Below are 27,580 nucleotides of genomic sequence, written 5' to 3'. Positions count from 1 at the left end.
TAGGAGGTCCTGAACTCCTGCCAATAAAGTAGGTCTTATCTTTGGGCTTGTCTGCGCTTGTTAAGCACACTGACCTGATCTAAGAATGCAGGGCAGACTTCTTCAAGCAGTGGCTTTGGATTTCAAAGTTTTGTTTTTTTCCCCCAAGACCTAACCAGTAACATCTACAACCCAGTACACGTGTATATGACTGAATAAAAAAATGTTGCTAAAGAAGACTTATTTGACTACCCGAGATATCCCTGAAATTTCTTACTCTCCTTCGTATAAAACAAAAACTACACGCCGTCCAGGTAGAAACCAGCTAACCAGACTTTATGAACCACTAACGGGTAAAGGCCGATGGCAATCGCTCCTCTAGCACTCTCCGCCGCTACCCCTTCCGTTATACCCTTCGAGAATAAGTCGTTGCAGCTGGGAAGGCGGCGACCAGTAAAGTCACGGAGCCGAACCAGCGCTTCGTCCCTGAAGGACGCGGCCAGGTCGCCTTCAGGGAAGCAGCCTCGGCTCGGTGGATGATGCAGGGCTCGACCTATTTCCCTGCCCTCTGGCTTCCTCGAAGTCCGTCCCGCCCCCTCCATCTGCTCTCCGTGAATTTAAATTCTCCCCTACAAAGTGCGCCGAGCGCCGAATGATCGATGTTTCCTCCACGCCCCGAAAGCCGCCATTTTGGGGGGAGGAAAATACAAGTAGGGGTGGCAGAGGCTCCACGGGATGCTGACTGGCTTTTGCTTCTCTTACCAGCACTGTGGGACTGGGGTAGAAGAATCCACCGGGACCACTCCTCCGGCTGCCTCTCCGGAATGAGGCTTCAGCGCCCGCGCGGGACAGCCCCCTTACTCATCCGAGAGTGAGTGGCAACCATCGGCGCGGCGCGCCATAGCGCGCCCTCCACTGTCAGTTAGCCCGCGCGCTCCCGGCAGCGCGCGCCGCTTCCCGCGCGCTCCCGCCCCTCCCCCGCCGGGCTTGGAGCTCGGCGCAGACTCGCTTGTTTGTTTCTGCAGGAGCCCAAGGAGAGGCCGAAGCCGAGAAAGATGCCTGGGAAGCTGAAGGTGAAAATCGTGGCCGGGCGCCATTTGCCAGTGATGGACCGAGCTAGTGACCTGACTGATGCCTTCGTGGAGGTTGGTGCAAGGTCCTGCCCCTCAAAGCACAGGGAGTGCCAAGCCCTGTGAAGGATCCTACCCACCTCACCCCCAGCTCTTCAGCCCATTCTCATTTCGACTGTCGTCCTTTGTGCGGTGCTTCTCCAGCCGTCCCTTGAGGGCTGACTGACGAGATTGCAGCCCATGTGATGGGTGCAGCGCTCACAGGCGTCTGTGGCGCGCCGCGCGGGGAGGCAGTTACTGCTCTGCATGCTGGGGTGACCCTGATGTCAGGACTTATAACAGGCCACCTGCCAGTCAGGAAGCGATCCCGAGGCGTGGCCGCTCAGCCACCGAAAACACACACACGTACATTCTTCTGTTTAGGAAGGTGGCTTCTGACGCCGAAGTGATGGAGATCACGTTAAGAATGTAGATACAGTCCGTTATGGGCACTTGGAGACCTACAAGGCGTGGCGATCCACCCCTTAGCATAACATTCTCTGAATCATCAGTGTTAAGTTAAAACACAGCTGGAAAGCTTTCTGCTCTTGTATAGACTGGTAGGTGTGATGAGCTGTTTTAGGGTAATTTAGTGCCTTGAGGTAGGAAGCCAATTAAGTGCCATGGATTTAAATTGCAAAATTGCTTTTTAAGTCAGATGATTAGTTTAAAGCTCATGCAAATTAGCACAGGCCTAGGGCCCGGAAGGTAATAACCCAAAGTCTGAAAGAAGCCAAGTAAAAATTGTAGTGAAAGTTGACATGATGAGCCAGAGCATTAGAATAATAATTATTTGGGCTATTAATGCTTAGAGTTGATAGCTACAGGATAATATACAACCTGATTTCATATCAATATAAAATATTCTTTTCTTTAAAAAAAATTTTTTTTAATGTTTACTTTTTTATTTTTGAGAGAGAGAGAGCGCGAGCGTGAATGGGGGAGGGGCAGAGAGAGAGGGAGACACAATCTGAAGCAGGCTCCAGGCTCCAAGCTGTCAGCACAGAGCCCCACCCAAGGCTCATACCAACCAGCGTGGGATCATGACCTAAGCCAAAGTCGATGCTTAACCCGACTGAGAGCCACCCAGGCACCCCTCAGTATAAAATATTCTTGATGTTCCCTAAAGGTTTTCTGACTTAATAATTGCAGTTTTTCCTCCCAAACATTGCTATAGTTATTCTTAATCCCAACTTCATTTTCATTTGAGAAAACATGTTGTGTGTGTTCTTGGGTCAGCTGTTAGGTAATGGAGATTCACAGATTACCAAAGCATTGTCTTTGCTTTTAGGTAGCTCAGAGACTGACCCATATAGTTGAGGTTAATAACTAATAGCTAACATTTGTTGAGTCTCATTATTGCCAGGTTTTTGTTAAGCACTTTTTAATTCTTATTACAACAGTCCTGCTATTATATTATTATCCCATATTACAGTTAAGGTAACGCCTAGGAACAGTAAATAATTTGCCTAAGATTTCTTAACCATGTAAATAGCCTTGTGGTCTGTTCTCTTAACCACTGTGCTAACATTGCCTCTCTGGACAAGGTGATGAGTGTTGTCGAATATGGAAACTTCATTTTGTCTCTGAAGGTTTAGGAAGTCTTACTAAGAAAATGACATTTGAGCTGAACCTTGAAGGATACTCAGGATGTTACCAGACAGAAGGAACGTCAAAGGCACAGGATGGGATACATGGTATGTTCAGGGAACTATCTTAGTTTAGGATGTGTCTGGGGAGTAAAAGGGAATATGTGAGTAGTGGAGGTTGTGGGGGATGAGCCTGGAAAGGTAGGTTGGTGCCAAATCTTGTTTTCTGTACTGAATAATTTTTCTTTATAAGCAGGGGTAGGCAAAGAGAACTTTTTTTTAAATGTTTATTTATTTTTGAGAGAGAGAGAGAGAGAGACAGAGTGTGAGTAGGGGAGAGGCGGAGAAAGAGGGAGACACAGAATCCGAAGCAGGCTCCAGGCTCTGAGCTGTCGGCACAGAGCCCGATGCGGGGCTCGAACTCATGAACTGTGAGATCGTGACCTGAGCTGAAGTTGGTGGCTTAACTGACTGAGCCACCAGGCACCCCGCAAAGAGAACTTTTTAAGCAGAAATGAAATAAGGTGATGTTTGTATTAGGTTGTTTATAGGATGACTTGTATGATAATGTTATTGATGAACTAGACAGGTGAGAGTTGAGGCAGGGAGATCAGTTAAGAAGGTGGTAAAATTATCCAGGCAGTACGTGCATGTTGAGAATGGCTATGGGAACCAACTAGAGGAGAAAGACTTAAGGGACATTTCCTAGGTAAAATAATGCCTTGGGAATCAATGGTTTTGCTGGTAAGGGAGGGGTTGGATTTAAGGGTGACTTATTAATTCCTTCTTCCAGCAAATACTTATTAAGTGCTATTTGCCAGGTCCAGTGCTAGTCACTGGTGTAGCTGATGCGTACGTAATAGTGAACAAAATAGACTTCGTTCCTGCTTTTATGGAGTTTATATTTTGGTGGAAGAGACAGACATTAAAAAGCAAAGAAATGATTAAATATGTAACTGTGATGAGTGATATGAAAGCAATAGAGAGTAACAGGGAACATCTGTTTTAGATTGGGTAATTGGGGGAGACCTCTGAGGAAGTGTCCATCAGAAGACCTGCTGGATGAGAAGGAGCCAGCTGCTTAGGGAGTGTATTAGGAAGTGAAGGGAGATGTGTATGACTGGCATATAGTGAGTAAAGGAGAAAATGGTGTAAGATAAAGTTGTAGAGTTAGTCAGGGAGCCAATCGTTCAGGATCTTAGAGGCCGTGATTGGGAGTATGGATTTTATTCCAAATTCTGTAGTAAGCAGTTGTTGAGATGAGTACTCTTTTTTGCTACCTGGAGTATGAACTGAAAAGAGAAAGAACTGAAAAGAGAAAGCTATTCGGAAGCAAATAGCTAATTACGAGATTCTATAATAGTTCAAAAAAGAGAAGATGGGGGCCAAAATGTTGGTTTGGTAATAGAGAGAAGTGGATGGATTCCAGATACACCGTGAAGAGGGATTCTAGAGGATTTATTGGTCGACTGGAGTAGGGGACCAGGGAAAGGGAAACTAAAAGATGACTCTTAGTTTTCTGGAATTTTGGGGTAATTTTCTGAGACTCCATGGGATTGATAGAGATTGATTGAGTAGATGAAGAGTCAGTTTCCGTCGAGGTGTGTTAAGTTTGAGATGTCTTTAAGAACTTTAATTGGAGTTGTCAGTGAGGAAGTTAGATTTGTGAGTGTGGTGTTTAGAAGAGAGGTGTGAGTTAGAAATGAGCTCATACAGGCCAGTGCTTTTCAATTCCGTGAGACCCAGTACCCACTTTATATAGCAGGTGTTTTGAAATCCACTCTTTACTACGCTGGCATGATATTTATAGCTGATGTAAACAATCCTTACAATTAAAAATCAATATATTGCTCTAAGTATAGTATGATAAGAGACTTTTTAAAATTTGTATTTCAATATGGAAGTACTTCTTCATGAACATAGTAGAAGATGCAAAGTAATCAGATTGAGAACATGAATGTTTATTAAGCCTTTGTATATACCCATCACTGTACTGAGTATAATACAGTGTGCTGGGGATAATAGCAGTGGATTAGACAAAAATTTCTTTAATCATGGAACTCACATTTTAGTGAGAGGCGGGAATTCATAAAGAAGATCATTAAAGAAAAGATAAACTCTGTTAAATAGAGAGAATATGGAGAAAATAAAGCAAGGATACAAGAGAGGGAGTGCCTCACTTTGTATAAAAATCATATGAATCTGACTCCGTAGAGAGTGAGACAGCTGTGCAGTTTTGACATCTCAGATGGCCTTCATTGCTATCTGATTTTTCAAAGTAGTCAACTCATGGGAAAAAGCAGAATTTTCTCTTAATTTACACGTTGGTTCTATTTCTTGACAATTATGTATATGAAAACTCCATTACAGTACTTTTATCTGTAGAATGAGATGGGTTTTTAATCCTTTGTGACTGTCTGGTAGGACATTTGAAAATCATGAGACAAGTCTTCATTGTAGGGGACTATTTCTTACATTGCAGGACACCTACCTTCTCTGGTCCTTCCTCCTAAATATTACTATTGTTCTCCACAAAAACACCCATAGAAATTTCTAAAATTCCCTTAGGAGTTGGTTCTGTCCCTTTTTTTAAACCTCTGAATGAGGGGAGAGAGAAGAATGGATCCTTGAAAAAACTTGATATTAAATGTCTATTAGAGGAGGGGGACCAGGGGAAGAAAACGGAAATTATCAGCCAGTTGGGGGAGAGAAAAATCAGGAAAGTAATGTCTGAAAAGGCAAGAGGGGAAGTTTCTGGAAAGAGGAAGCCCTCAACCATTTAAATGGCACTGAGGGGGTCAAGTAAAGAGGACAGAGAAATCACTGTATTGGACAATATGGAGGTTGTTACTGATGCCAACAAGAGGAATGTGAAGGAAGCCCATATTGTAATGAGTTAAAGAGGGCTAACAAGGGGTACAAGGGAGGTGAGGAAGAGGTGTGGCAAGAATGGACAATTATTTAAAGAAATACAGCTGTGAAGAGAGGAGAAATGGTGTGTTATTTGGGGAGTATGTGGCTTTCAGTACTTAAGTTAGAAGATATTAGAACATATTTGTGTGGTAACAGGAAAAATCCAGCAGAAAGGGAAAGATTAACGCAGGAAAAAGGGGATAATGAAGGGTTACTGTATAATAAAGGGATAAATTGTGTGATGTAGACTGTAAGTGCTGTATAAGCTCATAAGAGAGGGAGATAATGGTGCCTGAGCTGGTCATGAGAAGTCTTTGTGCTGGACTTGAAGGATGGTCAAATTTCTATAGGCAGAGAGGAAAAAAGGACATTTTTCAGATGAATAGGATAAACTTGGTAAAAGCAAAAGGAGAGGGATAGAGCATATGTAATTGAAGGGAGGATTCTTGTGGGGAATAAAATTTGCTAGGTAGGGAGATGCAGATTATTGAATGGTCTGAAAACTACGGGGTGGAAGTTTGTACAGTAGAAGCTCTGTTAACAAATTTGCATTAATTCACTCATCACAGTCCCCAGTGTTCTGCATTCCTTCCATAATCCTATTCTTTTTTCTTTTTTTATTTTAGGGACAGAGCATAAGCAGGGGAAAGGCACAGAGGGAGGGAGAGAGAAAGGGAGGGAGAAAATCCTGAGATCCTAAGCAGGCTCCATGCTCAGGCTCCGCCTGAGGGGGCTCAATCTCAGGACCCTGGGATTATGACCTGAGGCTGAAATCAAGATTCAGATGCTTAACCAACTGAGCCACCCAGGTGCCCCATCCATAAGCATATTTTTGAATACCCACATTGCTAGATTATTCTCCAATGTGCCTGTGTGTGTACTTCTCCCATCAGTTGGCTAATAATACTTTACCAAAAGGCAGTTTTGTTTTTTTCCCCAAACCTGTTTTATGCCAACTCTATTTGTTATTGTAATGTATTTAAACCTTATGTAAATTGGTGAAATAAGTGTGAAAATGAAGTTGATAATGTTATGTAAAGACATATGGATACAGTCACTAAACATTACTCTTGAATTAGATGAAGAAAAGATTGTAAAAAATCTAGGATTCTGTGTTCATATATTTTTACAAGCAATTTTAAGTTCTACCATCATAAAAAAAACCTAAACTGGAAATCACAGATGGTACATTATGGGTGTGGCTTATGCAAAAAAGATGATGCAGAACTCTTAACAGTGGACCCTTACTCAAATAAGAGGCCTTAGCCTTACATTCAAAGATAGAGGAATGAATATTTATTTGTATGTTTTATCTTAAAATGTTTACAGTTTGTATCATTTTTAATGATTCCTTGATTTAACCGTATTATTTGATTAACTGATCAAATACAGGTCTGGATTGCATTGGTTGAGGGAATTTCTACTACATATGATGTGAGAAATTTAGGAAGCCAGTGAAGACCAAGTAGTATTTAAAGATGTTTATTCTTGCAGGAATTTCCAGGATAAATGAGGTAGAAGTTCTGTATAAAAGAAGTATTAATGGAAGTTTATGCTGGTATTAATGTGCATGTTACAAACTGTTCAGCAAGGTATATTGTCATTTTGTGTTTACCCAGGAGCCTGTGAGTGAACAGAGAGAGGAAAAGAAATTAATGTTTAATGACATACCAGACATTTTGCTAGGTCTCTACATGCATTTTTTTTCATGTACTACAACAACCCCCCTTTCAGAAGAGGAAACAGCCTTAAATAACAGGTTAAATAACTTTCTCAAGGTAATTTAGCTAATGAGTGGGGAAAGAGAATGCTTTTACTTTACTAGGGAATCTCATTAAAATCCCTGAGGTTCTTTAATAAAGTTGTAAGGCATTCATTTAATTGCTGGGTAATAAAATCTCCTTCGAATTAAATAAGACCAAATGAACTATGATTCTTTAGTAGAAGGGGAATCATCACAATTTGGCAAAAATACACACTTTAGCCTTTTCCTTTTTCTAAAATGTTTGTTTAATGCAGTTTGGAGCTATCAGATCTTTACTGTATCTAGAATGGGCAGTTGACCAAAAAAAACAATGAAAGGCACAATATAACAGTACAGTATAGTGGGACAAACCTGAAGGGGGCTCTGAATTCATAACGTAAAGAATGATATGGTAGTTTTGGCAGTTGAATCCAAACCGTTAAGTACATTTGGCTTTTGAAAGGTTTTGAATAGTTTTATAATCCTAACCACATTTTACTTCAAATTAAGCAGTTACTAGGTAATTTAAGCAATAAGTATTTCCTTGATATTTTGAATATTAAAATGTAATGAAATTTGTAACTGAACAGTAATTTCTGTTCCTCTCAGGGTTCCCCATCCCCATTAAGTTTCATTCTTTACTGTTTGTGATTTAAAATAAGTTATTGAAGTAATACATGAATAGCTCCCATTACAAAAGATTGAAATAATTCAGAAGTAAAACTTGAACACCCCTTCCTTTGTACTTACTATGCTGTAAGCTGTACTGTATTTCCTACCATGTCAGTCCTCTCTTCAGAGATGATTGCTGTCAATTCTTTGGCATGTGTTTGTTTACTCCCCCTCCTTCCTTTCAAAAAAAAAAGTTTTATCATATTTTAAAAAACGACTGTAATAATGCTTTATATATTTTATAACTTGTTGTTTTTCAGTTTTTGTGTCATTGACGTTTCCACATGACAGTGCATAAAATCAATTCCATTCTTTAATGGGGATACATGTGATTTACTCAATTTTCCTATTGAATGACTAGATTTTTTAGTTTTTTTTTTTTTTTTTTAGGAAGGAGACTCATGTGAAAATGTTTCTTTAGGATAAATTCCTGGAAGTGGATCCAGAATTTTATAATTTTAATCAAAATAAATATGATTTGAATATATTTGAAAATATAATATGATTTGAATTTTTATGTTTTTGAATTTTAAAATAATACATTTTACAAATAGGAAGTGTATGTGCATGGTTCAGAATCAGAAGGTACAAAATGAGTCAACCTCTCATACTGTGTTTCTTTTAACCAACCTGTTCTGTTTTTTCTAGGGTCCGTTGTTACCATTTGTTGTACATTCTCAAATAACCTGTGCAGTATGTAGGCATATATTACATGACTTATAACATTTTGGCATTTTTTTTCCCCCAAAGAATGCTATACATGCTGTTCCATTGAAGAAAGATCTATTTTGGTGATTGTTCTGTACCAGTGCAGAGAACTGCTTCATTCTTCTGATTAGCATTTGGACTGTGTGTCTTTACCATACTTCATTTAACCAGTTCCAAAGTGGTGGATATCTAGGTTATTTCCAGTCTTAGGCTACCATGATGCTGCCTGTATATGTCATTGTGCACTTCTATATAAAGTTAAAGGGTATAGGCATTTAACATTTTGATACATTGTCAAACTACAGTCCTTAGAGATTGTTTTAATTTCTATTCCCACCAACAAAGTATTAGAACACCTCATCAACACTGTTTTCAAATTTTTTGCCAATGTGATAAGTAAAAATGTTGGTTTAGTTTGCATTTCTTAAATTTTTTTTTAATGTTTTATTTATTTTTAAGACAGAGAGAGACAGAGCATGAGTGGGGATGGGACAGAGAGAGAGGGAGACACAGAATCTGAAGCAGGCTCCAGGCTCTGAGCTGTCAGCACAGAGCCCGATGCGGGGCTCGAATTCATGAACTGTGAGGTCATGACCTGAGCCAAAGTTAGACTCTTAACCGACTGAGCCACCTGGGCGCCCCTAGTTTGCATTTCTTACAGTATGAATGTGGTTGATCATCTTTTGATGTATGGTTGACCCTTGAACCGGGTGGGGCCTCTTAGGGGCAGTTGACATCCCTCTCCCAACCCAGCACAGTTGAAAATCCACATGTAACTTTTGACTCCCCCCAAAATGAACTACAGATGGCCTGCTGTTGACTGGAAGGCTTACTGATAACATAAAGTTGGTTCACAGATTTTGTATGTGAAATGTATTATACACAATATTCTTACACTAAGATAAGCTAGAGAAAAGAAAGTGTTACTGAGAAAATCATTGGGGCACTTGGATGGATCAGTGGGTTAAGCAGTGGACTTGTGTCGGCTCTTGATTTTGGCTGAAGAAATCTCACAAACCGTGAGACCAAGCCTCACGTCAGGTTCCTAGCCGACAGTGTAGAGCCTGCTTGGGGATTCTCTCTCTCCCTCTCTGCCCCTCTCCCATGTGTGTGCTCTCTTTCCCTCTCTTTCTGTCTCTCAGAATAAATTAAAAAATCATAAGGCAGAGAAAATATATTTATAGTACTGTTCTGTGTTATAGATACTGTAAGTTTACACTGTATGTTTACAAGGTGAATCATCTATAACTACATCAATATTGTCTTAAATGATACAAAACACAGTAGATGTTCCACATATTACTAACACTAGACATCAAAAATGGAAAGATACTGTGAAAAAGAAATTCTTCTTCATTTAGAAGTATAATGATTTATACATTGGTAACAAAGAAGCAGCAGTATGATTGCTTTATGGTAGCCTAGTGTGATTGATAGGATTGCTTCACAGGAGCCTTGCTAACAAATGAATTCCATTATATAACAAATGAATTGTTATAAAAATGAATTGTTATAAAAAAATTTTTATTGAAAAATTTTTATGATACACAGTATTGCAGTTTTAGAAATGTAATAATGCTGTATTAGAAATGTAGCTAAAAAAAAAAAAACCCGTGATGATAGGCTGATACACAGTTTTTCCAATAATGAGAGAGGCACAGTGTGGTATATAATTCTTTGAAAGCAAAGTTATAAAACAGTAAGAAAAATAATGTGATTAATTTTGTATTAACTATTGCTCACCTATATCTATATAAGTATAGGCTAACTGCTTCTATCCAAGTCTAGTACACAGTGACTACTTAGGCATCTGATGATGGCACAGAAATGCCTTATACGGTTCTTACTGTATAGTTATTAGATTTTCACATGAAGACACTCACACAACAGATACGCTTATTAATTGTACAGCATGATTATTAAGTGGGAGTGGATTGTCAGGTCTTCATCCTCATTGCTTTCATGTTGAATATGTAGAGGAAGAGGAGGGGATGGTCTTGCTCTCAGGTGGCAGAAATGGAACAGGTGGAAGAGCTGGAAGGGGAGACAGGAAAGGGAGGCACATGGTAATTTGCAGTTTCTAACATTTTTGCTTTTTCATTTTTCGAAAAGTATTTCCGTACAGTACCACTGTTTGTGTTAGTTTCAGTGCTAGTATCCTAGAAAGGTCTATGTTGTAAGAGAAGTCAATAGCAGTCTTGAATAATCAGATCCCTTCTGCCAGGTTGTTTAATACCAATTTATTTTCTGGCACTGCTTCTTTTACATCTTTTTTCTCATCTGGCACTGGTTTGGAAGCCATCATTTCCATCACGTTGTCTTCTGTTAATTCTTCTGGTGTGGTGTTCATTAGCTTTTAAATTTCTCTAAGATCCATACCTTGAAACTCTTCACCCTTCACCCTTTTTGCTATATCCACAATCTTTTGATTATTACTTTAAAAAATTTTTAATGTTTATTTTTGACAGAGCGCGCATGCGCTAGAGCATGAGTGGGGGAGGAGCAGAGAGAGAGGGAGACACAGAATCTGAAGCAGGCTCCAGGCTCTGAGCTGTCAGCACAGAGCCCGACACTGGGCTCGAACTCACAGACTGCTTGATCATGACCTGAGCCAAACCAAACACTCAACTGACTGAGCCACCCAGGCGCCCCACTATATCCACAGTCTTTTCCATGATTCCCCCTTTTTAAAAAAAGTCGTTTTTTTCAAGTAGTCTCCATGCCCATTGTGGGGCTTGAACTCAAAACCTTAAGATCAAGAGTCACATGTTCTACCGACTAAGCTAGCCAGGCTCCCCTCCATGATTCCCTTGATTGGCTCTGTTGTAAGTCCTGTGAAGTCATGTACAACATCTGGACACATTTTTTTACAGCAGGAGTTTATTGTTTCAGGCTTGATGGCTTTCATGGCTCTTTCTATAATAATGATGGCATTTCAGTGGTATAATCCTTCCGGACTTTTCATGATGTTCTTGTGGAATTCTCTTCCATAGTGTTGACGATCCTTTCCAAAGAACACCATGTGTAATGAGCTTTAAAGGTCCTTATGACCCCCCTGATCTAGAGGCTGATTATAGAAATGTTGTATTTGGGGGCAAGTAAATCACTTTGATGCCCTTGGTGTTGAACTCATGGGGTTCTGGGTGACCAGAGACATTGTCCAATATCAAAAGAACTTTAAAAGACAGTCCCTTAGTAGCAAGGTATTTCCTGACTTCAGGCATCAATGGAATCAATCCAGAAAAAGGATTCTTGTTGTCCAGACCTTGTTGTATAACCAAAAGACTGGCAGCTCGTGTCTGTCTTTTCCTTTCAAGGCTTGGGGATTAGCAGCTTTATAGATAAGGGCAGTCCTGATCATAAACTTGACTGCATTTGCACAAAAGAGTAGAGTTAGCCTATCCCTTCCTGGCTCAAACCCCAGAGCTTACTTCTCTTCCTTACTAATAAATACCCTTTTTGGGATTTTTTCCCCCCACGAGAATAAGGCGCTTGTGTCTGCATCAAAACCTGTTCAGGCAGGTTTCTTTTCAGTGCTTTTTTCAGTGGCATCTGGGAACTTGTCTGCTGTGTTTTGGTCGGTGGCAGCTATTTCTCCTGTTATCTTGACGTGTTGTAAGCCAGTCCTCTTTCTAAAATCATGATACTATCCTTTGCTGGCATTAAATTATCCTGCTTTAGATCTTTCATCTTCCTTTTGCTTTAGGTTGTCATATAATGACTTCACTTTTTTCTTGAATCATATTAGAGTGTAGTGTATCCTACACCCATGTAAAAGCTGCATTTTCAATATGAAATAAAAAGGTATTTTTCAAAAAGTGCAAGGTTTTTGCACCTGTTGGCATAGCTGCAGCGGTGTCTTCACGAATTTTCTCTATTTACAGTGGTCCTTATGCTGGATTCGTTTATCTTGAAGCAGCAGGCAACTGTAGCTGTAAAACTCGATCTGTAGTACATATCAAGCAATTCAGCTTTTTCTTGTTAATGTCATGACTTTTCTTTGATTCCTGGAAGCACTTCAGGCAACCTAGTGGCACTTTGTATGGGTCCCATGATGTTATTCAAGGATTACAGTATTACACTAAACACAATGAAAAATACTCAAGAACTGCAAGAGGTTACTTTGTGCTGCAATATGCAATTTACTGGAGAGACGAACTGCTCACATGGAGATAGGTAGCATGGTACAGTGTTTTAAGTGGATGCTCAAAACACTTGGGCTCATGGCAGTGGCAATAGGAAGTGATATGAAATTATTCTAGTACCACAGTATGTGCTACAATTCATTTTATGCAGTTATGATTTAACACTGCATCTTTACATTTCTCTCAACTGCAAATGGCATTGTGTATGCTCTTATGTCTTTTTTTTTTTGCATGTTTTGATCAGTTTTAACTTTTTATAGTTAGTGTGTATTTTATGGTAGTGAGTGATAAAATAGACTAGTATTTACATATATCTTATGCATTCCTGACATAACTGTTTCTTAGTTTATTTGCTATTTCTAGGGGGTTTTTTGCTATTCGTTTTGTTTATGAGTTTTTTCAATTTGTCACAAATCTCCAAAAAGTTCTCAAGTATATTTACTGAAAAAATCTGCCTATAAAGTGGATGTGTGCTGTTCAAACCCATGTTGTTCAAGGGTTAACTGTACTTTAAAAACATCTATATTAAATAGATAAATAAAAACCATCTGTATTTCTGTTTCTTTGAATTGTCTGTTCATGTCCTTTGCCCATTTTTTTGTTGGGTTGTTGATCTTTTTCATACTGCTTTATAAGAGCTCATTAAAAATTGAGGAAAGTAGCTGTTTCGTACATATTTAGCAAATACTTTGTCTCAGTGTTTTGTTTATCTTTGACTTTCTTTATGTAAAAAAGATTTTGTTTTTAAGTAATCTCTACACCCAATGAGGGGTTGAACTCACAGCCCTGCGATCAAGAGTTGCTCGCTCCCCATCGCTTCTTGGCCTTTTGGTTAAGATCAAAAGTATAGTAAGAGTCACATGCTCCACTGACTGACCCAGCCAGGCACCCCTATTTTTGACTTTCTTATATTTTTTTAAAAAATTTTTTCTAATGTTTATTTATTTTAGAGAGAGAGACACACACACAGAGTGCAAGTGGGGGAGGGGCAGAGAGAGAGAGGGAGATACAGAAACTGAAGCCGGCTCCAGGCTCTGAGCTGTCAGCACAGAGCCCAATGCGGATCTTGAACTCAGGAGCCTTGAGGTCATGACCCAAGCTGAAGTTGGATGCTTAACTGACTGAGCTACCCAGGCGCCCCTTTTATATACTTTGCCATGCAAAAAGTTCTTATTTTTACTGAATTTCTGAAACCTTTTCTACCCTCTAACTATGCTGCCTAAGTACATATTTAGTACTTGGTATTGTGCCTAATAATTCAAATTAAATGATAAAACACCTAGAAAAAAAATATACAGAAGATAATTTTTTTTTTTTTTGGCTTTTAGAAAATTTCCTGAACTGATAGAACAACAAAATCAAATATTATAAAACCAATGGAGATTTCTTGCAAAAAAGAAAGGAGGTTTCATAGATTATTTGCTTGAACTAGCATTTACTAAGAATCTACAGTATGCAAAACTATGTCCTGGGTATTGTCTTAAAGGGGATAAGCTTTAGTGAACTTAGAGGTTAGGAAAGATAATGGTAAAAACTAATAGAATTAGAGCAGAGATCAAATTTAGGAAAGGCAAGACCATCTAGGAAATAGTAGTTCCCTAGCTGTTTTGCTTTTAAGCTTCTGGACGACTTCTCAGGTTCAGTCAGATTTCATAATCTCCATTCTTTGTCTGAAGCAAGCCCCAGGGATTTAGTTTGCTTTTTGCATTCTTCATTCCTTTCTTATTTTGGATCTTTGTGATTTAAAGTTTATTTATTTTGAGAGAGAGAGAGCATGCTCGAGTGTGGGAAGGGCAGATAGAGAAGGGGAGAGAGAATCCCAAGTGGGCTTTATGATGCAGGGCTCAATCTCATCATGAACTGTGAGATCATGACCTGAGCTGAAATCGAGTCAGACGTTTAACTGACTGAGCCGCCGAGGTGCCCCTTGGATCTTTGTGATGTAGTGTATGCCAAGACTGGCTGTGAAATAAGATAGTCTCCCTATCCAATCCCTTACATTGTTCCTGAAGATAAAACTTCAGGATCAATGCTGTGTGCATACTTATAAGGGCTTAAAAAAATAACAAAACGGGGACATTGGAAAATACAAGGCATATACATATATATGTTTTAAGTTTGTTTATTTTGAGAGAGGGTGTGTGTGAGTGAGCAGGGGAGGAGCAGAGAGAGGAGAAAGAGAATCCCAAGCAGGCTCTGCACTTTAAACATGGAGGCTGATGCAGGGCTCGAACCCACAAATTGTGAAATCATGAGCTGAGCTGAAATCAAGAGTTGGATGCTCAACTGACTGAGCCACCCAGACCCTCACAAGGCTATTTCTAAGTTCTCACAATAATGTGCTATAGTTCTGGATTCTCATGCTGAGATGGTGAGAGGATGGTCAGTTGGCTTTTTTACCTTCTGATTTTATTCTTGCTGGTCCTCTGCCATTAAGACTCCTCTTTTGTCTGAACTTTTATTCCCGAAGGCTATATTGACTCCTTCCTTCATATTGACAAAATGGTCTGGTTTTCATTTCTGTGTAGAGCTAGTCGAAGAGTGAGTAATTTCTTATTTCAGGTATAGCCTATGAACTTACTGGACCTATCTGTGCTTTCTTCTCTTTCATTTCAGGGGATAGTTGCCTTTTTTCCTCCTTCATGGTTCATCCCCCCCCCCCCCCCCATTGCTTGCCTGATGTTAAAATTTACTTTTATTCACATTTTTTGATATTTATATCTGATCATTTATTTGTTTTTAGGTAAAATTTGGTAATACCACCTTTAAAACAGATGTGTATCTCAAGTCCCTCAACCCTCAGTGGAACTCAGAATGGTTTAAATTTGAGGTAAGTTTTAATTATTTTATTTTTATTTTTTTTTAAGTTTATTTATTTTGAGAGAGAGTGCGCTTATGTGTGTGTGGAGAAGTGGCAGAGATGGGGGAAGGAGAAAGAGAAGCCCAAGTGGGCTTTGCTGACAGTGCAGAGCCCAATGTGGGGCTTGATTCCACTAACTGGGAAATCGTGACCTGAGCTGAAATACAGTCTGACGCTTAACTGACTGAAGCTCCTTGAGGTAAGTTTTTAAATGTCACCATTTTTGAGTATATTTTTTTGGAGGTGAGAGGTGACCCTTTTCCCTTAGGAATGTAGGAGTACTTTTTATTTCAGGTATAGTAGTTTTCCTAAACCATAAATTTTTTTTTTTTTGCTAAGAATATTGCGTTTTTAAAAAATAATGTTAAGAAAATATAGTGTATGAATATAAAAACATTTAAAAAATAGAATCCCTCAGAAGTATTGTATTATTGTTACTGTAATTTTAACAGTTACCAAAAATCACTTAAGAACAGTATACAGGGGCACCTGGGTGGCTCAGTCGGCTGAGCGTCCGGCCTTGGCTCAGGTCATGATCTCACGGTTTGTGAGTTCAAGCCCCGCGTCAGGCTCTGTGCTGACAGCATAGAGCCTGGAGCCTGCTTCTGATTCTGTGTCTCCCTCTCTCTCTCTGCTCCTATCCCGCTCATGCTCTGTCTCTCTCTCTCTCAAAAATAAATAAACATTGGGGCGCCTGGGTGGCGCAGTCGGTTAAGCGTCCGACTTCAGCCAGGTCACGATCTCGCGGTCCGTGAGTTCGAGCCCCGCGTCGGGCTCTGGGCTGATGGCTCAGAGCCTGGAGCCTGTTTCCGATTCTGTGTCTCCCTCTCTCTCTGCCCCTCCCCCGTTCATGCTCTGTCTCTCTCTGTCCCAAAGATAAATAAACGTTGAAAAAAAAAAAAATTAAAAAAAAAAAATAAATAAATAAACATTAAAAAATTAAAAAAAAAAATGAACATTAAAAAAAATTAAAAAAAAGAACAGTAGACAGATTAAATTTTTTAAAAGTTGTAATAAAAAGTATATATAAAAAATGTTGCCATTTTAACCATTATTAAGTATCATTTAATAGCATTAATTACCTTCACAGTGTTGTCTAAACATCACTATTATAAAACTTTTCATCACTGCAAAGAGAAATTACTCATTCAGGGGCACCTGGGTGGCTCAGTCAGTTAAGCATCTGACTTGGCCTTAGGTCATGATCTCACGGATTGGCTCTGTGCTGACAGCTCAGAGCCTGGAGCCAGCTTCCGATTCTGTGTCTCCCTCTCTCCCTGTTCCTCCCTGGCTCATCTGTCTCTCTCTGTCTCAAAAATAAATAAACGTTAAAAATTAAAAAAATTCATTCAGCAATAACCCCCATTCCCTCTTCTCCTAGACTCTGATAACATCTAACCTACTTTCTGTCTCTTTGAATTTGCCTATATTAGATATAAGTGGAATCATACAATATTTGTCTGTGTCTGGCTTTCACTTAGCATAATGTTTTCAAGGTCTATCCATGTTGTGTCATGTATTAGAATTTCTTTATGTTTTATGGCTGAATAATATTCCTCTGTGCATGTGTATGTCACTGTTTATCCATTTATCTGTTGATGGATACTCAGATTGTTTTCATTTTTTGGCTACTGTGGATAATACTGCAATAAACATTAGTGTACAAGTGTCTGTTTGAGTCCCTGTTGTCAGTTCTTCTGGTTATATGCCCAGAAGTGGAATTGGTGGGTCATATGATAAATTATATATTTAGCTTTTTGAGGAATTGCCAGACTTTTCCCTAGTGGCTGCACCATTTTACATTCCCAACAGCATGAATGAGAGTTCCAGGTTTTCCACAACTTTGTCAAGCTTTGTTATTTTTTTTTTTTAATTTAAAAGACCAACTATTTATTTATTTATTTATTTATTTATTTATTTATTTAAATGTTTATGTATTTTGAAAGACAGAGAGAGTATGAGCAGGAGAAGGGCAGAGAGAGAGGGAGAGAGAGAATCCCAAGCAGGTTCTGTGCTGTTAGCACAGAGCTTGATGCAGGCTCAATCCCGTGAATTGTGAGATCATGACCTGAGCTGAAATTAAGAATTGGATACTTAATTGACTTAAAAGGTGCCCCTGTTTTTTTCTGTTATTATTTTTTTCTTAACATTTATTTATTTTTGAGAGACAGAGATAGAGCACAAGTCGGGGAGGGGCAGCGAGAGGGACACATAGAATCCGAAGCAGGCTCCAGGCTCCCAGCTGTCAGCACAGAGCCTGATGCAGGGCTCGAACTCACAAACTGTGAGATCATGACCTGAGCTGAAGTCGGAGGCTTAACTGACTGAGCCACCCAGGCGCCCCCCCCCGCCCTTTTTTTTTAATCATAGCCATCCTAGTAGGTGTGAAGTGACATTTGCAGTGTAATTTTCATATCCATTTTCCTCATGAATGAAGTGACATGATTTCTTAGGATTAAGGACCATTTGAGTTTCTTGTACTTGGAACTACCACCTCATGTTTTAACTCCCCAGAGAAGATATTTAGAGATGACATTAAGGAGGTAGACTTCACAGGAGTTGGTGAATAGCTTAATATGAAAAATGTAGATGTGATGTTGTAGGTCATTGGTTTTGACTTGCATTTTGAAAAGACTAGTAATGGTGAGTCTCTCTTCATGTGTTTATTGGCTATTTGTGTGTCTTCTCTGGAAAACTGTTCAAGTTCCTTGCTCAACTAAAAAAAAATTTGTGGGGGGGCGCCTGAGTGGCTCAGTTGGCTAAAGCATCCAACTTTGGCGCAGGTCATGATCTTTCCATTCATGAATTTGAGCCCCGTAATGGGCTCTGTGCTGACAGCTCAGGGCCTGGAGCCTGCTTCAGATTCTGAGTCTCCCTCTCTCTCTGCCCCTGCCCTATTTACACTCTCTCTCAAAAATAAATAAATATTAAAAAAATTTTTAAGCCCCCTGATGCGAGGCTTGAACTCACAAACTATGAGATCATGACTTGAACAAAAGTTGGATGCTTAACCCACTGGGCCACGAAGGTGCCCTACTCCTTTACTCATTTTTAAGTTGGATGGTTTATCTTTTTGTCGTTAGCTTGCAAAAGTTCTTTTTACTTTTATTTTTTTAATTAAAAAAAAATTTTTTTTAATGTTTATTTATTTCTGAGACAGAGACAGAGCTTGAGTGGGGGAGGGGTAGAGAGAAAGGGAGACACAGAATCTGAAGCAGGCTCAAGGCTGTGAGCTGTCAGGACAGAGCCCAACGCGGGGCTTGAACCCACAAACTGTGAGATCATGACCTGAGCTGAAGTTGGTCGCTCAACCAACTGCGCCACCCAGGCGCCCCGTAAAAGTTTTTTATATTCTGAATATTAAACTCTTATCAGATCTATGATTTGCAATTATTTTCCTGCATTCAGTAGGTTGTCTTTTCATTTTTTTTGGTAGTTTCCTTTGATGCACAAATGTTTTTAATTTTGCAGTACAATTTATCTTTTTCTTTTGTTGCTCACACTTTCGGTCTCAAATCAGAGTCTGTTGCCAAATTTGGGGTTATGAAGATTTACTGCCATGTGTTTTCCTAAGATTTTATTATTTTACCTATTATAATAATCTGTTATTATTTATCTGTTTTATCTGTTATTTTACCTGTTATTTTTTTTATCTGTTATCTGTTATTTTATCTGTTAGGTCATTGATTCATTTTGAGTTAAATTTTATAATAGTGTGAAGTGAGAGTTCAACTTCATTCTTTTGCATGTGGAAATCTGGTTGTTTCAGTACCATTTGTAGAAGAGACTGTTCTTTTCCCATAGAATGGTTTTGGTACCTTTGTCAAAAGTCAGTTGGACACAGGCATATGAGTTAATTTCTGGACTCTCAGTTCTGTTCCATTGTTTTATATATCCTTGTGCTATTACCATACTTTTATGATTACTGTATCTTTGTAGTGAATTTTCAAATCAGAACGTGTGAATCCAACTTTGTTCTTTTGTACTGATTTTTTTGTCATGGAACATTTTGATTGCCTTTCTGTTTTCTTTCATATATATACGTATATACATGTACATGTATATATACATATACATATATATACACATGTATATATACATATACATATATATACACATTTTTTCCCCTTGCTGTTTTAAAATTGACATTATGTATTTTGAAAATGCATCAGTTTGCACATGCATAAAATCTTTTTTGTCATTTTAAACTAAGTATTAAGGTAAAAATGTGGAATATAAGAATCAGAGAAAGTAGTTAGACAAACTTGATTACATGATTTCAGATGGAATTAGAATAACAGTGTTTTTCATCATCCTAGCAAAATATTCAAATGCTCATATAGCTTCATTTTGATGGCTTTTTCTTTTTTTCTTTCTTCCATAACCTTAGAAATGGTTAAAAAAAAAATAGTCTTGTTGGGGCACCTGGGTTCCTCAGGTTGTTGAACATCCAACTCTTGACTTTGGCTCAGGTCATGATTTTGTGGTTGGTGGGATCAGGCCCCATGTGGGGCTCAGTGCTGATGATGTGAAGTCTTCTTGGGATTCTCTTTCTCCCTCTCTTTCTGCCCCTTTTTTGTTTGTGTGCTCACTCTTTCTCTTTCTCTCAAAAATAAATAAACTTAAAAAAAATATTTTTGGTGAATTACATTTTTTATTGGAATGGTAGGAAGAGGTGGGCATTATGTATTAGTAATTTTCATGATATGGGGCATTAATACATAAGAATATTTCATTTTATTGATGATGCAGTACTAGTAATTTTTAAAGCTGCAAAATACTCAAGTAGCTGAGATAACTTTGAAAAATAATATATTTGTATTTTTATGAAATAAGGGATTTTTATAATATTAATGAGATTTAGTAACTGAAGTTACTAGCCATTTCCCTTAAAATTTACCAAGTTTACTATTTTGGCTAGTACTTCTAGTAATAGTGTATATTGTGTGAAAAATGTTCCTTCATAATTTTTTTTTTTTAAGTTTGTTTACTTCTGAGAGAGAGAGAGAGAGCAGGGGAGGGGCAGAGAGAGAGGGAGAGAGAGATTCCCAAGCAGGCTCTGCACTCTCAGCACGGAGCCTGACGTGGGGCTCAAAATCACAAACTGCAAGATCATGACCTGAGTTGAAACCAAGAGTCGGAAGCTTAACCCACTAAGCCACCCAGATGCCCCAAAAATGTCCTTTTTAAAAAATGTTTATTTATTTGTGTGTGTGAGAGAGACAGAGAGAGCTAGCCTGAGTTGGGGGAGGGACAGAGAGAGAGGGGAGAGAAAATTTCAAGCAGACTGTACTGCCAATGCAGAGCTCAGCTTGGGCTCAAACTCACGAACTATGAGATCATGACCTGAGCTGAAGCTAAGAGACGCCTCACTGACTCAGCCACCCAGGTGCTCCTGAAAAATGTTCTTAAACTTTGTGTTTATAGTTAACGTTTGTTATATGCTTTTTAAACCTTTTTTGTCAGTTGTAATTGGCCTTAGTTTATATGTTCTGAACTCTTAAATAAATATCATGAACAAATGGATGTTTAGTTTTCTTTCATGTAAAAGAAATACTACGCCAGGCAGCGTAATGGTATTTGGAAGCTCCATGCAATCATTTGGAACCCAGGACCCTTTTGTCTTTCTTTTCCATCATTCACAGCCTGTGGCTTCCATATTCATGGTCACGTTAGCCTCCAGTTTAGCAGCTGGAGTTCCAGTGATCACATCAGTATTCTAGGCTGGAAGAAAGAGCTGGAGTAAAATGGAATACAGGAGAGGTGGTGATCAGTGGAGTGGGAGGAATATTTCAAGGCAAATTCAAAATGTTATGCAATATCATCCATAAATTTTTAATTATGTCTGACTTATAGGGAAGGACCCTCTTTTTTTTTTTTTTTTTTTTTCCCAACGTTTATTTATTTTTGGGACAGAGAGAGAGACAGAGCATGAACGGGGGAGGGCCAGAGAGAGAGGGAGACACAGAATGGGAAACAGGCTCCAGGCTCTGAGCCATCAGCCCAGAGCCCGACGCGGGGCTCGAACTCACGGACCGCGAGATCGTGACCTGGCTGAAGTCGGACGCTTAACCGACTGCGCCACCCAGGCGCCCCAAGGACCCTCTTTTTTGAAAGTGAATCATCCACATTATTACATTAGTGATAGCAACAATAATTCCTTCTTATACTTTAATACTTAAAATAATCTTCAGAAGTTGGATTGTTAGCCTAAAATCAACAAGAAATTGAATGGGGGTGGGGAAAGGCATGATATTTCATAATTAAGTTAAAAAACTAACCAAAGTGTACGACTGCAGAGCTATCACTTGACCAAAGCATATGTAAGGAAGATACAGGGATTTTAGTTAACCACAGACTCGTGTTTTTTTTTTTGTTTTTTTTTGGCTCACAAACTCTGTCTTAACAGTATGGTGTGTCTGCTGTAATGACAAACATCCATAGGCTGCATTTAAAAAGTATAATATTCTAATTATAGGAAATAATAATCTTTTTATATTTTGTCCTTGTCTTACTAATACCTATAATATTGTGTTCAATCTAACCACTACCTTTGATGAGGAGAACTGGAAGTTAGAGGATGGAATGGTATGCAGAGGAGGGCAGCCAAAATAGTGAACATGTCTTCCATAAGGGAGAAATCTTTTTTTGCCTCATTCTTTGCCTTAGTCAGTTTGGGCTGCTGGTAACAGAATACCATAGACTGGCTGGCTTAAACAATAGCATTTTATTTCTCACATTTCTGGATCCTGGGAAGTCTGAGATCAGGGACCATCATGGTTTTGTTCTAGTGAGGTCCCTCTTTCTGCTTTGTAGACCGTTGTCTTCTTGCTATGTCCTCACATGGCTGGGAGAGATCATCTCTCCCTGTCTTTACTTATAAGGATACTAATCCCATTCATGAGGTCTTTGCCCTTATGACCTAATTACCTCCCCATCTCCAAATAACATCATGTTGGGGATTAGGGCTTCAACATATGGATTTTCAGGGGATAGAAACATTTAGTCCATTGCATTTTCCATTGTAGTCCCTCTTTATAGCTAGTGCTTGCTTGGCATGTGGTAAATAATTGATAATAAGTAAAAGGAGAGAGAATAAACATTTCATTTACTTAACTCATGAACTTAAATTGTTTTTTCTTACAAATAATATTCAAAATATTATGCAATATCATTCATAAATTTAATAATTCATAAATTCATAAATTCATAAATTTAATTTTTAGAGAAGGACCCTCTTTTTTGAAAGCTAATCATCCAGTTACATTATTACATCAGTGCTACCAACAATAATTCCTTCTTAATTTTTTTTAAGCAATCTTCACACCCAGCATGGGACTCAAACTCAACCCTGAGATCGAGAGTTGCATGCTCCCCAGACTGAGCCAGCCAGGCGCCCCAGTTTTGCCTACAGTTTTACTCTGCGAAATTGTCTTTAGAATTTATGGTATCATTGTTCTCATTATCATCCTTGCTCTCCTGTAGGTAATCTATGGAAGCTGTTTTGACATTCCTTAAGCATTTTTGCTTGATGTTATAAGCAGAGTAGTGAAACACTGAATAACTATGTAGAAAAGGAAATTAAAACCTTTTGGGTGTTAATCATCTTATGTTTGTGCCTGGAGGCAAATTGTACTTTTTTTTCTTTAGAAATTTGGCATCTTTTATAGGAGAAGGGGTTACAACTTTTGTGCAGATTAATCCCTTTACCTTTGTGCTTAGAGATCAATGTGTACTTTTTTTTTCAGAAATAAGTAATCTTTTACATTTGTCATATGTATATATTTATGGTAATGAAGATTTTTAAATTAAAAGGTTTAATTTTAAGGTATACTTTTAGGTGGACGATGAAGATTTACAAGATGAACCTCTACAGATCACAGTTCTTGACCATGACACATACAGTGCAAATGATGCCATTGGTAAAGTGTACATTGATATTGACCCTTTACTCTACAGTGAAGCTGCAACAGTCATCTCAGGGTGGTTTCCAATTTATGATACCATACATGGTAAGGAGTATATTTTAAGAAAATAAATCATAGTTTTTAAAATTTATCCTTAAACACTTTTGTGCTACATGTGGTGGTTTTAAAATATCTTTAAAAGATGTTTTCTTTTTAATAGTCATAAAGTATTATTGGTAGAATTGTTATTTTTCTGAACATAATTTGAAGTAATTCCTTCTAAATATATGCAGTATAGTAAGTTAATGCATTATTTAAAAATCATCTAACATTGGTACTGTGTTTCTGAAATATTTTCAAGTGGATAATGTTGATATTTTTCTGCTTAAAAATTCTTCAAGTTTTTTGTTGCCTAAAGCAGGGTTCTCAAAGTGTGGTCTGGGGACACCTAGGGGTCCCTGCACAGGTTCTATGAGGGAGATGAGAAGTTTTAATATGATACTTACATGTCATTTGCCATTTTTATTCTCACTTTCTTACAAGTGTACAGTGGAGTTTTCTAGAGGTTTTATGATGTATGGTGTTACCACACATTGAATGCAGAGCAGAAATGAGAATCTAACTGTATTCTATTAAGCTAGACATTATAGAAAATTACAAAAATGTAACAGTGCTATTTTATTAATTTTTTTTGGTTTTCAAAATAGTTATTTTTATAAAAATGTTTATAGTAATATTTTTAAAAATTCTCAGCTTTAATTTTAATTTTCATTCTAAATTTTAATTTTAATTATAACATTGTAAATGTTGATACATGACCCATGTAAACAAAATCTCTTTGAGGCCTTCGATAATTTCTAAGATTGTAAAAGTGGTCCTGTCATTAAAACGTTTGAGAACTGCCAGCCTGCAAATATACCGTTCTTTTAGAATGACAGATGGACCCGTAAAGAGCTGGCAGATGTTTCTGTCTACAGTCTAGCATCTTTCTGCCTGTTTTACATTTTTGACCTGGCAATTCCATTGATAGTAGTTTCTTATAAGAAAATTAAGATGTTTGCTGAGATTTATGTAAGAGTATGTTTATTGTGATACTTAGATCCTATTATTATTTATTAATGTTTACAATGGTAAAATGTATTGGAAAAGAGGATTTACTTAAATAAATTAGAGCATATATAGACCATGAATTATACAGCCAGAACGAACTGCGTGTTTTAAGAATACAATGGCATAAGGAAATAAAAGGATTTGTGAAATTGTAAAATTTTATAGAATTCAGATTATAAAACATTATTATAGGATGATTCCATATTTGTTTAAAAACAAAAGAATTGCATATATGTGATATCATTGGATAAATTGGCAGAATACATAATAAAATGTTTATTCTTGGATAGTTTTATTTCTGGACTGTAATCCTATTTTTCTTCTTTTCCTCTTTTGCTTTTTTCTATGTAAATGTATTATCTTTGTAGTTAGGAAATGAAATCCAATCCCATAGTAAATTACCAATAAAACAATTGGTATTAATTGGAATTAATCTGGTTATTAATTGGTATTAACAATTGGAATTAATCTGGGCTTGCATTAAAGGCATGGCAGTATGAGTGAATGAATTTTCTAAATATTTTATATTAAATACTGTTTATAATTGGTTTAGTATGTTTATGGACCCTTTGTTAGGAACATAATCTCTTATTATTTCAGTGGGTAAATGAGCAAGTCACTCTTAGAAGGCCTTCCTCAATAAGTATGAATTTGACATGAAGTCAGGACAGTCCAGTAAAAATATTTAGTGAATGTTAAGAGATAGAGACTGGGTCATTTTTATTTATTAGGTCATGTTGAAAACCCCTATTTTTGGAATTTCTTAGCTCATTTTAACTTACTACATTCATTGAAAAGAATTAAACTTCTTTTGTGTTAAATCAGATTCTTCCATTAGTTGTTAAGACCACTTACTCTGGGATCATAAAGATCTGACTTCTAATCCTGGCTGTACTACTTAACTAGTTATTGACACTATGCAAATTATTTAACTTTTATTAAACTTTAATGTCTTCCTCTGTAACATGAAGATGACAGTACTACGGAAATTGCCTTACTGGGTTGGTGTGAGCACTTTGAGATACTACTTATAAAGCATTTAGAATGTTATCCATGCTCACTTGTTACCGTCATCATCATCATCATCATCATCATCGCTGTCATCACTTTAAATGGGGCTCCTTTCCAGTTACACTTGATTCAAATAAGTAGAGACTTGTAATAGAAATGAAAATTCTATTCATTCTTTAGTGTATACATGTTCTTCAGAAAATGTAATAAATTACTTACAATGAACATAATTAGGAAACAAAGCATTGCTATTATGATTGATATGTTATTTTTTAAATTTTTTTTAAGTTTATTTATTTATTTTGAAAGAGAGAGAGAGAACAAGTGGGGACAGACAGAGAGAGAAGGAGACAGAGGATCTGAAGTAGGCTCTGTACTGACAGTAGAGAGCCCAATGTGGGACTCAAACACAGGAACTAGGAGATTGTGAACTGAGCTGAAGTCGGACACCTAACTGACTAAGCCACCCAGGCACCCTGATTAATACATTATCTTTAAATCATCAGTTGGCATTCATTTGCTGGATTATTTAATTGTGCTTTATTTTGTTAACGTAGAAACTTGATTTCCTTTTGAAATTCTAGGTATCCGTGGGGAAATCAATGTAGTTGTAAAAGTAGACCTCTTCAATGATTTAAATCGATTTAGGCAGTCATCATGTGGAGTCAAATTCTTTTGCAGTAAGTAAACACATTTTATTTCTCATTTAACAGGAAACTTAATTTTTAAATATAGGAAATCAAATATTTCATAAAGCTAATGGAAAACCTATAATACTTTGGTTTTAATGCCAAAGAGAAAATTATTAATCTCTTAGAAACAATTATTGTAGCTCTGGGGACTATTTATCTGATTTTAAAGTAAATGCAATCTTTTTTTTTTTTTTGAGTTCATAGAAATTTTTGTTAGAATAGTCCAGTGGGGCATGAGGTATGCTTGGTTATCATGCCTACGAGGTCAGAGGAGTTTGTGAGGCAGCAGGAAGGAGATCACTCTTCCTGACCCTACTCTGGCTTGTACTCCAGCCTCTACTCCAGACTCTGGAAGGAATCACATTAAACATTGCTGGTAACAGTTGCTTAATGCCAGTAGAAAGAGTGACTGGTGAAGATTTTGGATTCTTTCCAGAATTTTAAATAACAATCCATATATTACTGAAACAACTTAATCTTGTTTACTTAAATCTTATGTTAATAAATATTGGGTCCAAAGGTGGAGAATTGATTGCTAAAGCACCACATAATAATACAACTCTGAAATATCTAAGAATGACTAGAAACAAGTTTGAAAATACAGGTAGAATGTTTTTTTTCAGGAATGCTACAAATTAATTCATCCTTAGAGAAGTGATATCCTAGTGACTGTGGTCTGGAAATGCAAAATGTGCTAGCATTTGCTACAGTCCTACCTGAAAACCAAACAACTAAGGGAATAAGCCTACACCTGCCTATACTGTATGGTGAACAGGAAGAGTCCACAGTTCATCTAGGCCACCTATTGAAAGAAAATCACTGCCTTGCTGAACTGCTTATGTGTAAGCATGATATTATAAAACAGGTGATTCTGTATCTGAATAGTAGCATATGCTACCTTGATGTCAGCTGATTGTCAGTAGTCAGCAGCAACATAAGGGGAGATGGACTTGTACTTTCACAATCAATGAAAAAAAATCCCACACTCTCATATCTACATTTGGGGAAACAAATTTGATGAAGCTACATGTGTGACATAATTAGATTTATGCGGAATGGGCTAAAATTAGATAATAGAGATATGGAGCCATTTGTGGTGGGTGGACATGTGTATTTTGAAGACTCCAGTGGCCTTGCCAAG

At 37.8% G+C, this 27,580-nt stretch overlaps 1 protein-coding gene, 1 long non-coding RNA gene and 1 pseudogene across 5 annotated transcripts in view; 2 read left to right on the top strand and 1 right to left on the bottom strand.

The window, feature by feature from the left end:
* LOC124501315 (uncharacterized) overlaps positions 1–830 on the bottom strand; it is a 41,707-nt gene extending 40,877 nt beyond the window's left edge. The window contains exon 1 of the long non-coding RNA XR_006959734.1: positions 742–830. This is a non-coding gene — a long non-coding RNA (uncharacterized LOC124501315). The remainder of the gene's footprint in view (positions 1–741) is intronic.
* C2CD5 (C2 calcium dependent domain containing 5) overlaps positions 685–27,580 on the top strand; it is a 99,176-nt gene continuing 72,280 nt past the window's right edge. For all 4 annotated transcript variants that reach the window (XM_047065365.1, XM_047065364.1, XM_047065363.1 and 1 more), the window contains exons 1-5: positions 685–850; positions 1,005–1,124; positions 15,603–15,689; positions 23,560–23,731; positions 26,332–26,427. In XM_047065365.1, the coding sequence (XP_046921321.1) occupies positions 1,035–1,124; positions 15,603–15,689; positions 23,560–23,731; positions 26,332–26,427 (445 nt within the window). In that variant the 5' untranslated portion in view covers positions 685–850; positions 1,005–1,034. The remainder of the gene's footprint in view (positions 851–1,004; positions 1,125–15,602; positions 15,690–23,559; positions 23,732–26,331; positions 26,428–27,580) is intronic.
* Positions 26,680–27,566, top strand: LOC124501175 (leucine-rich repeat-containing protein 34-like; annotated as a pseudogene).

Source organism: Lynx rufus, unplaced genomic scaffold (assembly GCF_022079265.1).
Source record: "Lynx rufus isolate CCGP_SWC_20201006 ecotype Redwood Valley unplaced genomic scaffold, mLynRuf1.p SCAF_7, whole genome shotgun sequence".
Lineage (NCBI taxonomy): Eukaryota > Metazoa > Chordata > Mammalia > Carnivora > Felidae > Lynx > Lynx rufus.
The sequence above is the reverse complement of the archived record's forward strand: the minus strand, read 5'-3'. Positions and strand labels throughout refer to the sequence as shown.